This window comes from Moschus berezovskii, chromosome 13, assembly GCF_049115385.1.
Source record: "Moschus berezovskii isolate FMDL1 chromosome 13, NW_MosBer_1.0, whole genome shotgun sequence".
NCBI lineage: Eukaryota > Metazoa > Chordata > Mammalia > Artiodactyla > Moschidae > Moschus > Moschus berezovskii.
In genome coordinates this window covers 53,948,539-53,965,592 of record NC_142472.1, presented here as the reverse complement: position 1 = coordinate 53,965,592, position 17,054 = coordinate 53,948,539, and the positions used below count along the sequence as shown (strand labels likewise).

The window sequence follows — 17,054 nt, the reverse complement described above, 5'->3', positions numbered from 1 at the left end:
TTCTAGATTTCTGTATCCCAGATTTATTTAAAGTGAAATGCAGAGGCAATTATAATAATTACATGTTGCTAAGAATTAAATACTTAAAACTAGTACTCAGTTCAGTTCAGTTCAGTTCAGTCGCTCAGTCGTGTCCGACTCTTTGCGACCCTATGAATCACAGTACGCCAGGCCTCCCTGTCCATCACCAACTCCCGGAGTTCACTCAAACTCATGTCCATCGAGTTGGTGATGCCATCCATCCATCTCATTCTTTGTTGTCCCCGTCTCCTCCCTCCCCCAATCCCTCCCAGCATCAGAGTCTTTTCCAGTGAGTCAACTTGTTGCATGAGGTAGCCAAAGTATTGGAGTTTCAGCTTTAGCATCAGTCAATACTAAAAATAAGTTATTTGTTTAGAGAAGTTTATGAAGTTGGAGCTTGATTGCAGATCCAAGGTTTCAATATCTTTTTCAAGCATCTTGTGGAATTTTTCCTCAAGAAAAACTATTGCCAAGGGTTAAGACTCAGAAATAATTCTATGTACATTGTTCAATATTTATAATTCAGTGTGTTCTGGCCTCTCCTGCCCGACAAAAATGCTAGAAAGTTTTATTTACGTCTCTTGCAGAATCAAATTTGAATATTACTTCAAAAATAATAATTTTAAAAGGCAACAAAGATTTTGAATAGTATAGCTTTATATAAATAGAATACTGGCTATATCTCTCAAAGTAGAGTACAGATTATTTTAAAATCGAATGACAGTTCAGATCAATGTAGCTTGATCTCTTGGGGGGAAAGAATAGGTAAGGAACATTTTTATCTGTTTCAGTTTTTCTTCTTTACAGAACATGGAATTTAGGACATAGAAAAGTAATACTAATAAACTTTGTATAAAGTTAACTTTTATTTCTCTTTGTTTTAGTGGTCCCAATCGAGGCCATTATATTGCAATAGTTAAGAGTCATGATTTTTGGTTGTTGTTTGACGACGACATTGTAGAAGTAAGTAGTTTTCCTGATTTCTTGTTTTCCTTCAAAGTTATGTGTGTATCTTGCTCGTGACTTTTTCCTTCCAGCTTCTCATTGTATATGACAGGTCTTCAGGTTGTAATCGAATTCCTTCTTCTTACTCCCTCATACCCAGTTCCAGTGCTGCTGGAACAGTCAGCTAGCCTTGAAAATGTTTAGAATAAAACAAGTGAGATCTTTCAACCACAGAGCTAGTTAAGAAAAGAAAAATAACTTACACTGTTAAAGAAATAATTTATTGAGCTATAAGACACAGTTAAGTATGCAGATTTTAAGCAACAGTTTCAGTTGTTACATGGGAACACACACACATGAGTGCACACACATCATTGCCATTTGGATCAAGAAATAGTGTATTTCAGTACCCCGACAAGCTCTTATTCCTTTCCCCCTTCAGCACCTACAGCTTTCCTCCCCCACCCCCATGGCCTGAAACCCACTATTTCTAATTCTGTTATCTTACTGGGGCTGATTTTGTCTGTGTTTGAATACAAGTGGACTCGCCCAGTGTGACTTTTTGGTGTCTTTTTTCACTCCTTCCTATTTATGCACTTCATTCTTGACACTTGCGGTAGTAGTTCTTTTTTTTTAAATTGCTATCTAATTTTCCATTGTACAAATATACCATGTTAGAAACTTGGCTTTTTGTCCATGAATGGCTATTAAAATAAAACTGCCTTGGTTACCCTCGTATAAGTCTTTCACTGATCACTTGCACTCGTTTTTTTCTTGAGTATATATTAGATTGGACCTTACGAAATTGCCATGTTCATAGATCCCGAATGGTTGACAATCCGTCGTTTCTTGTAGTTCGGCCTGTCCCTAGGAATAGAATTGAGGGGTCACAGGGTATGTTCAGGCTTCAGTTCAGTTCAGTCGCTCAGTTGTGTCCAACTCTCTGCGACCCCATGAATCACAGCACGCCAGGCCTCCCTATCCATCACCAACTCCCGGAGTTCACTCAAACTCATGTCCACAGAGTTGGTGATGCCATCCAGCCATCTCATTCTCCGTCGTCCCCTTCTCCTCCTGCCCCCAACCTTTCCCAGCATCAGAGTCTTTTCCAGTGAGTCAACTCGTCGCATGAGGTGGCCAAAGTATTACATTTTCAGCTTTAGCATCAGTCCTTCCAATGAACACCCAGGATTGATCTCCCTTAGAATGGACTGGTTGGATCTCCTTGCGGTACAAGGGACTCTCAAGAGTCTTCTCCAACACCACAGTTCAAAAGCATCAATTCTTCGGCGATCAGCTTTCTTCACAGTCCAACTCTCACATCCATACATGACCATCGGAAAAACCATAGCCTTGACTAGACGGACCTTGGTTGGCAAAGTAATGTCTCTGCTTTTTAATATATTATCAAGGTTGGTCATAACTTTCCTTCCAAGGAGTAAGCGTCTTTTAATTTCATGGCTGCAATCAGCATCTGCAGTGATTTTGGAGCCCCAAAAAATAAAGTCTGACACTGTTTCCACTGTTTTTCCATCTATTTCCCATGAAGTGATGGGACCAGATGCCATGATCTTTGTTTTCTGAATGTTGAGCTTCAAGCCAACCTTTTCACTCTCCTCTTTCACTTTCATCAAGAGGCTTTTGAGTTCCTCTTCACTTTCTGCCATAAGGGTGCTGTCATCTGCATATCTGAGGTTATTGATGTTTCTCCCGGCAATCTTGATTCCAGCTTGTGCTTCTTCCAGCCCAGTGTTCCTCATGATGTACTCTGCATATAAGTTGAATAAGCAAGGTGACAATATACAGCCTTGACGCACTCCTTTTCCTATTTGGAACCAGTCGGTTGTCCCATGTACAGTTCTGACTGTTGCTTCCTGACCTGCATACAGGTTTCTCAACAGGCAGGTCAGGTGGTCTGGTATTCCCATCTCTTTCAGAATTTTCCACAGTCTATTGTGATCCACACAGTCAAAGGCTTTGGCATAGTCAATGAAGCAGAAATAGATGTTTTTCTGGAACTCTCTTGCTTTCTCCATGATCCAGCGGATGTTGGCAATTTGATCTCTGGTGCCTCTGCCTTTTCTAAAACCTGCTTGAACATCTGGGAGTTCACGGTTCACATATTGCTGAAGCCTGGCTTGAAGAATTTTGAGCATGACTTTACTAGCGTGTGAGATGAGTACAATTGTGCGGTAGTTTGAGCATTCTTTGGCATTCCCTTTCTTTGGGATTGGAATGAAGACTGACCTTTTCCAGTCCTGTGGCCACTGCGGAGTTTTCAAAATTTGCTGGCATATTCAGTGCAGCACTTTCACAGCATCATCTTTCAAGATTTGAAATAGCTCAACTGGAATTCCATCACCACCACTAGCTTTGTTTGTAGTGATGCTTTCTAAGGCCCACTTGACTTCACATTCCAAGATGTCTGGCTCTAGGTCAGTGATCACGTTATCATGACTATCTTGGTCGTGAAGATCTTTTTTGTACAGTTCTTCTGTGTATTCTTGCCACCTCTTCTTAATATCTTCTGCTTCTGTTAGGTCCCTACCATTTCTGTCCTTTATCGAGCCCATCTTTGCATGAAATGTTCCCTTCTCTAGTTTTCTTGAAGAGATCTCTTGTTTTTCCTATTCTGTTGTTTTCCTCTATTTCTTTGCATTGATCACTGAGGAAGCCTTTCTTATCTCTCCTTGCTATTCTTTGGAACTCTGCATTCAGATGCTTATATCTTTCCTTTTCTCCTTTGCTTTTCTCTTCTCTTCTTTTCACAGCTATTTGTAAGGCCTCCTCAGCCAGCCATTTTGCGTTTTTTGCATTTCTTTTCCATGGGGATGGTCTTGATCCCTGTCTCCTGTACAATGTCACGAACCTCCGTCCAGAGTTCATCAGGCACTCTATCTATCAGATCTAGTCCCTTAAATCTATTCCTCACTTCCACTGTATAATCATAAGGGGTTTGATTTAGGTCATACCTGAATGGTCTAGTGGTTTTCCCTACTTTCTTCAATTTCAGTCTGACTTTGGCAATAAGGAGTTCATGATCTGAGCCACAGTCAGCTCCTGGTCTTGTTTTTGCTAACTGTATAGAGCTTTTCCATCTTTGGCTGCAAAGAATATAATCAATCTGATTTTGGTGTTGACCATCTGGTGATGTCCGTGTGTAGAGTCTTCTCTTGTGTTGTTGGAAGAGGGTGTTTGCTATGACCAGTGCGTTCTCTTGACAAAACTCTATTAACCTTTGCCCTGCTTCATTCCGTGCTCCAAGGCCAAATTTGCCTGTTACTCCAGGTGTTTCTTGACTTCCTACTTTTGCATTCCAGTGCCCTATAATGAAAAGGACATCTTTTTTGGGTGTTAGTTCTAAAAGGTCTTGTAGGTCTTCATAGAACCGTTCAACTTTGGCTTCTTCAGCGTTACTGGTTGGGGCATAGGCCTGGATTACTGTAATATTGAATGGTTTGCCTTGGAAACGAACAGAAATCATTGTGTCGTTTTTAAGATTGCATCCAAGTACTGCATTTCGGACTCTTTTGTTGACCATGATGGCTACTCCATTTCTTCTAAGGGATTCCTGCCCACAGTAGTAGATATAATGGTCATCTGAGTTAAATTCACCCATTCCAGTCCATTTTATAGGAGATGATAAAAGCATTTAACTGTGTCTGGTGCCGTTTTGCACTCCCAGCTGTGAATTAGAGTTCCGTTTGTTCCATGTTCTCACCAATACTGGGCATCATCCAAGCCGTTCTGATTGTGCAGAGCTGTTTTACAAATGAGAAAATGAAAGACACTATCCTAAGAAAGGTTGACGCTTTTACTGGATTCCAGGTGTCCAAAGAGCTCACTTTTCTACTGACATCTGTTTTTTTCCCTCGCAGAAAATAGATGCACAAGCTATTGAAGAATTCTACGGGTTAACATCAGATATCTCGAAGAACTCTGAGTCTGGCTACATCCTTTTCTATCAGTCCCGGGACTGAGGGAACCGTGATGAAGAGAGACTTTCTGCCTCATTTCTTCTCTGGTTATTTGGGAAAGGATCAAGAACCGATTTTTCCGCGAAAAGAGAACCGCAGGAAGCTCAGGGGGGCAGCAGCGCACTTTGCACACAATAAAGCAAAGACTGTGGGTTAACACGCTCTTCCTATCCTGGCAGTTGATTGATTCGCTCAGGTATCACGCTGTCTGTGCAGTTCCGCACAAGGCAGTGCAATCAGAGATACCAGCTCCTCTTGTAAAACAGCCTTCCAGTAACCGACATGCATTTTCTCTTCCTTCATTGCACCAGTAGTGATTGAGCTCCTTGGGGGTGCAGCAGCGAGAACGGGAGTCTGTGCGAGGTTATACTGACGATGGCAGGAGGTGACGCTAACACGCCGCACGCGCACGCGCCTGGGTTGGACACGTAGAGAGAACACTGGGTAGTCTTTTCGAGCGTAAACCAGAAATGCTTTTTGGGCCCAACACTTGCAGTCGCCTTCCTGATGTAAAGAGACTTAACAGATATGAGAATCCAGTGTCAGGAAGGCAAATACGTTTGCTTCTCTGAAGAAGCTTATAATCATATACAGTATATGTATATCTAGGGAACAATTGGTCAAAAGTGGCTTTTTGTTTCCCCAAGGGGAAAGACTGGCTTTGTAATTATAATTTTTTTCCTTATTTATTTTACTTAAAACTGGTAGAGTCTAAGTATTGTATGAAGTGCCCATGATTCTGTCGGTAAATTTGAGCATATTTTTATTAGTTTTTGTCAGTTTAATGAATCCTTTCATTTGTTTCTATTTTTAAGGTGGATTTTTAAACTATTTTAAATCATAAGTTACCCTAAGAAAAATGGCAGTGAGAGAAGGTAAATTATTCTTTTTCCAGGAGGAACTGATATCTCTGGCTCTAAATATTTGTTCCTGGTTGTAAGTTTTATTCAGCTTTAATTTCAGTAAAATTTTTTAAAAAATAAAAAAATCCCCTATTGTTGTGGAATGATGGAAGAAATCATGGTGCGGTAATGGTGTGCTAGTCTTGAGGGTTCTTCAGTGCTGTTTCAGGCTGAGGCCATATTTGGAAAACTCATGTCACCGCAGTTCCCTTATTTTCAGATGTTCTTTATTCTGGAAAGAAGTGACCGTCCCAACCCCAGCCTTCCTGGGGAGCTGACAGACCCTGTGAGGAGTGCATTAATGAGGTCAACCAGGAGTACTTTGAAAGCAAGTCCTTTTTCCCCCCTTCCACCTTTACAGATCTTACTGGAAGAGTGTTTAGAAATTTAACTTTGTGTTTGTAAAGACTTCATTCTGTTGGCAGTTTCAAGAAGTGACATGCGTGATGTAAGATGTATGTAAACCATTGCAGTTGACACTTTGCTATACATCAGTAAGTTGTCTGACAGTGGCCGAATGTAACTTGCAGAAAATAATTGAATATATATTCAAGATAATAGCAATCAGGTCTTAGATGTTCTTTACTCAAGTCTTTTTAAGGCAGTAATCTTTTTTTTTTTTAATTGCTGTAATTTTCTAAACTTATTTTACTAATACTGTTGAATCTGAAAAAAAAAAAAGCAACAAAGAAGAATGTTTTTGTCTGCTGCTATTATTAACATTTATTATCTGTATCTTTTAGCTCAGGAAATGACTTCACCTATTCGTTCCACGAATAGATCTTTAACAGGGTCACTTAGCTAATTGGGCTGTTGAAACAAATGTGCCAGGAGAAAATGATGATGTCTTCTGACAGATTGCTTTGGCAGATAACAGTTTCTAAAGCCTTACCCCTGGCTGGGATGGTTTCGTACAAATTACATGGCCTGCCCAATCTTCCAGTGTGGCTCAGAGAATCACAACCAAGAATGTGGGCAAGGTCAGAGCTCTGGAGGTGCATACATTTTTTTTTTTTGCTTTGAGGGCTTCAGCCAAATCGTCTTGTAATTTAAAGCTGAACGTCTGCAGCTTTTAGTCCAGAGACGAGGAGTAACGTGAAGCTGAACCAGCTTTGACTTGCACTGGGCTGCGGCTTATAGAAGAAAGATAGATGAAGTCATTTGCATAAAGGTACAGCGTTGGGATACTGTGTTGTGTTTGTAAACTTTACATTTTGCATTAACAAGAAAAAAGTACAGTAAAGTAAAAGCCAAGGTTAAATTTTCTCTGAAAGCAAGTTCTCGCATTTTTCTTGAGTTCCACGGTAGTCACACACTGTTCCCATCTACACCCTGTTTAGTAGGACGACCTGTCAGGTGCGGGACAATGGCATGATGCTTCTCCAGTTACTTTGTCCTTTTAAGTGCAGCTGCATCTCCATGTAATGTCTCGAAGCTCCTCAGAAATGCAGTATGTTTTAAAAACACGGAGGGTTTCGGGCTAGGGGGAGAAATGCAGACAGAGGAAGAAGAGTGGCGCGTCTCGAAAGCGACATGAGGTTGCGTGTTGGCTGACCAACTGAAAGGAGGGGCGGGTTTCAGTTGTACACGGTGGTGATCGCTGTCCAACTGTGTACATGTTTGTTGGGATGGCTGTCCGGTGTTTTGTGTATTGGAATAAGAATTTCTATGAATTATCGTAACAAAGTAAATATTCTAAATTAAGTCTTACTTCTAAGTCATGCGGCTTCTGCCTTGGCAGCGGTACCTTTAGAAGCTGGCCAGAGACAGGAGCCCTGAGACTCTAGACAAAGGGAGAAGGGGGTGTGTGTAATATATGGGTCTCGTCGCCTCTAACCATCCGCGTAGAGTTTTTCCTTTCCTTGATGGCAGTAGAGAGACCTCACTTCCATAACATACTACTCTTGATACTTTCTTTAAAGCTACTTTTTCATTGAAGATTTCTCTCATGAGGTATTTAACCTGGGAGCCGGGAGGCTAAGGCGCTCAGGTCCTGGCTCTTCAGTGAATTTAACTGTGTGACCTTGGGCAAGTCACTTAACCTCTCTGCTTCAGTCTCCCTATCTTGTAAAATGGGAGTAATACCTACCTCACAGGGTTGTTGTGGGGATTAATTAGATAAAATGTCTGTAAAGCATCTAAGGTTCTTGAAGAAGGCGCTATATAAATACAAAATAATATCTATTAAAGTTGGTCTATTTGTGTCCGTGGGGTTTCATGTGGTTTTTTTTTTTTTCTCCTTAAAATGCATTTTACGAATTAGAAGTATATACTGTGGGTGCTGTCTTACTGCTTTTCCTCAAAAGTTTACTACTCCTGTTGCCCAAAGAGATTTTCCCAGAACGCATCCCACAAGTGTAAACCGGTGTTCCATCCATGCCTGCGTTTATTCACCATACACGGTGCATGTATTCGTCTTTATTTAGTAGCGTTGTCTTTCCCCAGATCCCAAGTTTAAAAATTTAAATTTCGCATCATAGAATCTTAGAGGGCAAGATACCTTCACAGTCACTGTTCGTAACGCCCCATCCTCCCTTCCATGGGCCTACTTGCTCTAAAATGATCATGTGAACTTGAGACGAACCCTGGTCCTCTGTAGAGTGACTTAAAAATTGCTGTTTCTCGATCCCCCGTGGTTCTTGGGAAGCCTGGCCAGGCAGCACTCTGATTGGAGTCTCTGAAGGATGGTTCTCCGAGTTAAACACAGTAACAGGGGAGCCAGGTACCTGGGGACCTGAGATAAACATCTGTAACATACTGAACTTTGAGTAAATGACATTGTCTGTATTCAAGAGAGTGTTTCACAGGCCGTTGAAAAGCCATGACTGCCCCTCACCTTTTCCACCTTCCTGTGATCCAGTGCTTGTGTGTAAGTTATTTGAAACCCTTTCCACCTTTCTTCATTGGTCTGTTCTTTATGCTAAGCTATCAACCATTTTTTAAAATCTCCAGGTCTGCTGAAATAACCCATCATTTTTGAGTTGAGTGTGTGATAGGCTCTATACTCAGCATTTTACATTTCTTAAAAAGGTAGCTTGAAGACTGTCACAGAGGTCATGATATCCTCACTTTACAAAAAAGGAAACTGGGTCTCTCCAAGGTTAAGTGACTCCAAACTCACTCAGCTGGAAGGTGTCAACTAGGTATTAAGTTCACTGCCAAGCTTTTAACCCCTTGGTTCTTAAAGAGGGTTCCACAGTGCTCTTAGGAATTCTCTCTCAAGTAGCCACTATGGACCTGATTCCTGAAGAAACAAGCTCACACTATTCATCATATGCCACTTACCATGAAATAGTAGTGAAAGTATAAGGCGTTCAGTCACGTCCGACTCTTTTTACAACCCCATGGACCGTAGCCCAGCAGGCTCCTCTGTCTGTGGGATTTCCCAGGCAAAAAGACGAGTGGGTAGCCCTCCCCACCCAGGGATCGAACCCCAGACTCCTGCATTACAGGCGATTCTTTACCATCTGAGCCACCAGGCTTACCAAGTAAGCCACTTATAATCCACCTTTATAACAGAGTACTTTCTTAAATTTCCTCACTTGCTGTCAAGGATTTGCCTATAATGAAACTGATGCAGAACTTAATGAACACTTTATTTCTCCAAATTGTTTTTAAATAAGCAAAACTTTCAAGAGCAAGAAAAATCATCCACTCTACTGATAAGTCAATTCCAAATCTGGACAATCTCAACTCGCTGGCATTGAGAAAGTTCATTCTTAAAGGCTCCCAGGTGGTTCTAATCATCCAGTTTGGGGCCTGTGTTAGGACTCCTTTGAAGTTCTAGATTATGTTTCTGTAAGGTCACAGCCAGTCGAGTGGACCTGATGGGAACACTGTTGAAAAGTCAAATTATGCAATGGTCAGGGTTGATTTCCTTTAGGACTGACTGGTTTGATCTTGTTGTCCAAAGGACTCTCAAGAATCTTCTTCAGCACCACAACTCAAAAGCATCAGTTCTTCGGCACTCAGTCTTCTTTACGGTCCAGCTCTCACATACGTACCTGACTACTGGAAAAACCATAGCTTTGACTATGTGGACCATTGGAAGGGCTGAAGCTGAAGCTCCAATACTTTGGCCACCTGATTCAAAGAGCCAACTCATTGGAAAAGACCCTGATGCTGGGAAAGATTGAGGGCAGGAGAAGGGGATGACAGAGGATGGGATGGTTGGATGTCATCACTGACTCAATGGACAGGAGTTTGAGCAGACTCTGGGAGATGGTGAAGGACAGGGAAGCCTGGCATGCTGCAGTCCACGGGGTCGCAAAGACACGATCGAGCAACTGAACGACAAATTATCAGGTCATTCAGAAATGGAGTCCAGAATGGGAGTCAAAACAGCAGAACTGGCTCATCCGCGTCACACAGAGTGACTGTGGTTCCATCTATCAGAGAAGGTGACGGGGCGGTGGGGGGTGGGGGCGTCTGGCTGGTGGCTCTGGTCTGATGAAAACAGGTGTCAAACACAGGTGCACGGCCCAGAGGGACAGATCTGAGCCTCAAACTCCATCCTCATTCCCAAGCAAGATTTGAAAATCGCCTTGAAAGCTGCAGTGAAAAATTTACCTGAAGGATGATAAACATTTAGCTTTGCTTTAAGAGCTCATGGCTGATCCTACATCTGAATTGGGTTGCGGGATGGCGGGCCAGAGCCCAGGAGCTTCTGAGGCCCACACATCTGAGAAGGTGGGAGGGGGAAAACTTATATAACCAAGGTGTGCGCATGTGTGTGAGCCCACCAGGCTGGGACCCCAGCAGGGGGCCTTTGGAAGAGGGTGTCAGTGAGTGACCAGACCAGGAGTGTGGGGACAGAAGACCCACAGTTGAGGTCAGTCTTCCCATCGGCACGTAGGAGACAAGTGTAGGCAATGTGCAGACAGGTCAAGAGAAGTACTACAATGTTATTAAAATTTGCTGATACAGGGAATTCATAATTTGAGTACACAGTCAGCCATGAAAACAGGGTTCCTCAGACTACTGAAGAGCTGAATGAGGGAACTAACATTTACTGGACCAGACCCCTGACACACTATCTCATTTACTCCTCCTAGTAACCTTGTGTGAGCATCCTTCGTCGCTCAGTCGTGTCTGACTCTTTGTGACCCCATGGACTGTAGCCCGCCAGACTCCTCCGTCCATGGGATTTTCCAGGCAAGAATACTGGAGTGGGTTGCCATTTCCTTCTCCAGGGGATCCTCCTGACCTAGGGCTTGAACTCACGTCTCCTGAGTTTCCTTCATTGGCAGTTGGATTCTCTACCACTGAGTCACCTGGGAAGCCCCTTCACCACATCTAGCTGCCCTCAGTTCGCTTTTCTGATTCTCTCCCATGGTGCCAGACCGGTTTCCATCACAACGGCCGCATGCTTGTGTCAGGGACTTGCATTCTACAGAAGGACTCTTCCACCTCTGCTCGAAGTCTGACTGGAGCAAACTCGCTGGCAGCTCCAAGTGAACCTGGAATCTCTCTAACTCACCTGCACGCCTTTGAGGGGAGCTTTGTTTTGTCCTAAACCAGCTGATGCCTGAGGTTCATGATATTGTGCTTAAGACATGTGCTTACCTACTACATCAGTCAATTAAATATTACATACGCAAATATAATGAGTTCGGAAGGGAGAGTTGCTTCTTTGAAAGCTCAGTTGAATGATTTGAAAAGATTCAATAAAGGTAACAATATTTGCTTTAAATTAGGTGTAGGGGACACCGGGGGAAAATAAGAACAGAAGGATTCTGTACTGAAATGGTTTTTCAACAGTCTTTAAGATCTCCAACCCCTTTAAAGAAAACAAAATCTGAAATTGTAGATAATTCATTACAGGTGTGATTTACGCAAAAACCGAGATAGCAAGATTCCCCAGTGAGGGCATCACTCAAAGAAAGACTTCGGCCTTGGGTCAAAATATTGACAAGTAAATTACCTTGTATGTGTTTTAAGGTAAAAGAAAATGTTGAAAATATTTATATAATTTTTAAATCCTTGGTTCATCCACGTACTTATTGACAGCCTACTACATGTCAGTGTTGTTAGCTCTGGGAATGAAGAAATAATTGATTCAGACCAGCAAGTCCCTGGTGCGGAATGTACCTGCTAGTGTAGGCCAAGGCAGGAAACAGGCCTGTAAAACATACCTATGATGTCATGTACGTGTGTGGACCGCACAGGAGCGCAGACCCCGGGATGCAGTGAAGAGGCAGGGGCAGGGAAGGGCTCTGTTATGAGGGGACATGAGAGCAGAGAGAGAATCCGACCGGAGCCACCTGGACATCTTAAGGGGAGACTCGAGCGGCAGAGGGGCCAGCGGCAAGACCCCCAGCCCGGCCTTAGCTGGATGTATTGAAGGAACCTGGAGAGCAGGTTGGAAGATGAGCACTAAGGAGAGAGGAGAGACATAGGTGGGGCCGTGTCATGGGGGTGGGGGTGGGGTGGGGACGGGGGGGCTGACTTGGGACCATATCCAGAAAATGAGGGAAGCCACGCTGGGGAGGAGCCTGGGTAGGTCTGATTTCCAGGGTTGTTTTTTTTTTTGGCTGAGCAGGGCACATGGGATCTTAGTTCCCAACCAGGGGGTTGAACCTGTGCCTCTTGCTATGGAAATGCAGAGTCCTAACCACTGGACTGCCAGATTTTCCAATTTTAAAAGGACACTCTGCTACTGTATGGAGAATTGAGGCCAGGGCGTGGGGTGTGGGGGGAGGGGGGATGCTGTGCTGTGCTGTGCTGTGCTTAGTCTCTCAGCCCTTTCTGGACTCTTTGCAACCCCATGGACTGTAGCCCACCAGGCTTCTCTGACCAAGGGATTGTCCAGGCAAGAATATTGGAGTGGGTTGCCATGTCCTCCTCCAGGGCATCTTCCCAACCCAGAAATCAAACTTGTGTCTCCTGCTTTGCAGGTGGATTCTTGACCGTCTGGGTCAGCAGAGAAGCCCGTGGGGGTGGGGGTGGGGTGGGGTTAAAAGTGGAAGCAAAAAGCCAGAAATGGGCCAGACAGGGTTGAGCAGAGATGCTGAGGACAGCAGGGAGGCAGGATGCCCAGGGCGGCAGCGGAGAGGAGCAGGTGGGGGCGGAGGGAGTGACCCCCTACCAGTGGCCTGATGGACGCAGGAGGGAGGGGACCAGGGAGCTTAGGGAAGAGACAGGGGTGCTGGGGGGGGCGGGGCGCCTCGGGGAGGGGGGCGAGGGGCAGGGGGTGCCGGGTGGGGCGGGGAGTGGAGATTGCGAATTTTTTCATCACCAGGGAGAAGGCCGGTGGTGAAGCCTGCTTTCCGTCTGTCTCCGGTCTGGGGGTGGGGGCGGGAGGTGCACCCGGCTGCTCTTGCCCATTTTTGGCGGCGCTGCCAGGGCTGCTGCTCGGCCTGGTTCCCACATGGAGGGAAAATAAGCCCCAGGCTTACATTTCTCAGGCTTTAAGTAGACGCCCTGCGGTTGGAAAGCTTTTGGAAAATGTCTGTTTATAGGAATCTATTTTATATACAGGTGTCAACAATCTATTAAAAAGAAGAAGAATTTCTGGAAGCCTCTGGGCCTGGCTCGGTCCCCATCGTGGACGGAAAATACCCTGAGTGGGGTCAGTCTTGGGGACCATGTGCTTCTGCTGAGCATGGAAGGCATGTGACATCTTCAGAGATGTCACCCTGCCCGCCTGACTTTAATTTTCTGTCATTTCTGCCTCTGCCCCTCTGTACTGAACTTTGGGAACAGATGAGGCCAAAAGGTTGAAGATCTGAAATGTTTGAATTTTGCTCCAACATAGCCCTTGCTTGCCCTTGATAAGTGCAAGACCGAGAAGGTGAACGCAGATGTGTGCTTTTTACAAGGAGGAAGCCCCACGTGGGTTCTTACAGACTACTGTGGCCCAATGAGGAATTCCTTTTTCCCGGCTGGAGGTAGGTCAGGGCCCAGAACCAAGACTGGCTGGGCCTTGCCTGCCAACCCACAGCCGCCTCTTTCCTGGTGGGAGATGTCAGTGGGGGAGGGTGTGGTGTTGGGGGGCGGCCGGGCAGCGGCGGGGCAGGGAGGAGTAGGAACAGTTGTCTGAAGGGAGCAGAGAAGAGGAGGGTAGAGCTGCTCTGGGCAGCACAGCTCCCAGGGCCTTTCCACCCAGTTTTCTTAAGTTCGAAAAATATTGCCTTTGAAAGTGAAAGTAAGTCGCTCAGTCATGTCCAACTCTGCGACCCCATGGACCGTAGCCAACCAGGCTCCTCCGTCCATGGGATTTTCCAGGAAAGAAGACTGGAGTGGGTTGCCATGCCCTTCTCCAGGAGATCTTCCCCACCCAGGGATTGAACCCTGGTCTCCTGCATTGTAGGCAGATGCTGTACCATCTGAGCCACCAGGGAAGTCCCAAATAATAGTCAACATACCTGAAGTTGCTATGAAAGTATCGAGTTGGCCAATGAGGTCGTTCAGGTGGTAATAGAAAAACCCAAAAGAACTTATTGGCCAACCCAAATATACATACAGTCTCATACCTAGGAGACCCCCGTGTGCCTCTCTCTCTAGTCCACCTCCAACCCCTCAGAATGACCGCCCACCTGAGTGTCCACTGCAGTGTGAGCACTCAGGTCTCTACCTTAAGCACAGCACGTGAGCTCTGACTTTCTAAACCGTGTAGGAGCGGCGTCATACTCTGTTCCTTTATCCCAGCATTCGGGCTTTGAGATTCATCCGTGCTGTTCTGTGCAGACTTAGTCCTCTGGTTCTACTGCCGTGTAGGATTCTCTCTGGTGAATATATCCCAGTTACTTACTCATTTGACTGTGGATGGGAATTGGCTGTTGTACAAGGCCGTTGGCAACGAGCAGCGCTATTGTGAATATTTTTGTATATGAGTCACATGTGTCGTTTCTCTGCAGCTTGTACCTTGCAAATTGAGAGTTCTGGGTTTGCATATCTGTGATTTTAAAGATAATGCCAAGCTGTTTTTCAAAGAGATATCTGGCTTGTCCAAATCTATATCCTGGCTGATTTTTATCTGTTTGTTAATTGTGAAAATAGGTCAAAATCACTGAATGTGTTTGTAGATTTGTCTGTTATTTATTCATTGCTTTATATATTTGAATCTCCCAGGTGGTGATTCAAATCGTCAGGGGTGCAGTAAAGAATACACCTGCCTAGGCAGGAGACGCAAGAGACATGTGTTTGATCCCTGGGTCGGGAAGATCCCCTGGAGGAAGAAATGGCAACCCACTCCAGTGTTCTTGCCTGGGAAATCCCATGGACAGAGGAGTCTGGTGGACTACAGTCCACAGTGTTGCAAAGAATTGAACACGACTGAGCGCACACACACATATATTTGAATCTAGGTTATTAGACACATAAAATTATTATATCTTCTTGGTCAGTTGATCATATTCAAAACAATTTTGATTTAAATGCAAGAATGTTGATAAGAGGGACTTCTCTGGTGGTCCACTGGTTAAAAATCCACCTTGCCAAGCAAGAATCCACCTTGCAAAATTTCCCAGTGGGGACCTGTGTTCGATCCCTGGTTGGAAAACTAAGATCCCATATCCCTCAGAGCAACTATGCCTTTGCACTGCAACTAGAGAGTTTGTGCGCTGCAACGGAAGATCCCTCTTGGTGAAATGAAGATCTGGCATGCCGCAAGTAAGACCCGAGGCAGCTGAATAAATAAATATTAAAGGAAGATTGTTGTAAGAGCATTGTGCACCGTCAACAATGCCGAACAGCCCCAAGTGGGCAACTGTCCATGTATTATCATTTTATCACCACGAAGTGGCCCTCGTCATCCCTGCAGATGCTTTTTGCTGTAAAGTTAACTTTGTACTTCTCACCCTGTTGCCTCCAGGATCCTGGGAGAAAGAGAACCAGAGAGAGTGAAGCTGCTGAGTGAGCTCAAGAAGACAGGAGAGTCAGGCTGCCCCTTCTTGAGCCACCTGGTCCTTGGGGCGCAGGGAGGTTGGGGGACCCTCAGTTCACTCCCTCCAGGGGCTGGAAGGAGGCGGGAGGAGGAGCAGAGACTTGAGGCCAGCGCTTCTCATTGGGACACCTGCTGGCTGGGGGTCAGCTGTGCACTCGGCCTCCACAGGGGCTCACCCCAGGGCTCTGAGATTCTGTTTCTAAGGCTCCTGTTTCTATGCTATGATGTGGTTATTGACCATATTTTCAGAGGAGAAGATGTAAAATATGAAGGCAGTTGTGATGGTGGAGGGACTCTGGCTGGGCCTCTGCTCTGGGGGGCTGGGGAGCTGGGTCCAGTGTAGGGGGCTTCGTTGGGTTTGTAGGGCTTGTTACTGCGCAGTCATCAGGAGCCTGGACCCCTTCAACTGAGATTCAGGCTCCTTGCCGGCCCCCACGAGGTGGGAGGGATGCTGGAATTTGGCCTCATGGCAGGACTGGCGGCCCAGCTGGCATGTCACAGCTTCCATCCCCATCACCACAGGCAGGGCAGCCTTATGACTCACCCCCTGCTCATCTCTGCCTCGTGTCTCCTTAAAGCCCGTCAGCAGAGAGGTCACGTGTGTCTGTGCGTGAGTGGGGTCCTTCCAGTCGTGCCTGGCTCCCTCCTCACCCAGAAACTGTCCTGTCTTCCTTTGGAGCCCCAGCCCTCTATCAGCAGTCCCCTGGTCCCATGGTCATCGGAGTTATGTACCCCTGCAGGTAAGAAGTGATCCCATCACTTCATATGGGATCAACAAACACCGTCTTACTCTTACTGGGTGAATTTCAGTGTTTTTAATCTTCATGTATCTTAAATCTGACATAGAGCCTAAAACCCCAGATGCACTCCTTGCATCAGGCCCTCTCTTCTGTGGTCTCAACCGCCTGGAATTCTTGTCTGTTCAGTAAACCCTCTTTGGAACAGAAAAGAGTAACCATAGATTCTCCCCCAGACCTCCAGACACAACTCTAAAATATTGTCTCTACCCAAGAACCGGATGCCTGTGGACTATGCACCCTGTATCATTTTCTTTCTCTCTCTCTCTCTCTGTGTCACTGGGTGGTGTTTAGAAGCCTCTTTTCTATAGTTAGAAATTATTTGGCAGGTCACCAGCGAGCTCCAGGCCTTATTCTGTCTTGAATTTATAGACGAAGCACCTTAGCTCCAAGAGGCTGGTTTGAGATAGCAACAACCTGTTTCAGCTTTTGTGTGGAGGAGCTGGGACCGGTCTGCAGGGATCTGGAGGGGCAGGGAGACATGAGAAGGCAGGTCCAGGCCTGAGGGCTGCGGGTGTGACAGCAG

The 17,054-nt window shown here is 45.3% G+C and overlaps 1 protein-coding gene across 2 annotated transcripts in view; it reads left to right on the top strand.

Moving 5' to 3' along the window:
• USP12 (ubiquitin specific peptidase 12) overlaps nucleotides 1-8,051 on the top strand; it is a 63,163-nt gene extending 55,112 nt beyond the window's left edge. For both annotated transcript variants that reach the window (XM_055426346.2, XM_088842697.1), the window contains exons 8-9: nucleotides 906-984; nucleotides 4,845-8,051. In XM_055426346.2, the coding sequence (XP_055282321.1) occupies nucleotides 906-984; nucleotides 4,845-4,946 (181 nt within the window). In that variant the 3' untranslated portion in view covers nucleotides 4,947-8,051. The remainder of the gene's footprint in view (nucleotides 1-905; nucleotides 985-4,844) is intronic.
• The last annotated feature ends 9,003 nt before the right edge of the window (nucleotides 8,052-17,054 follow it).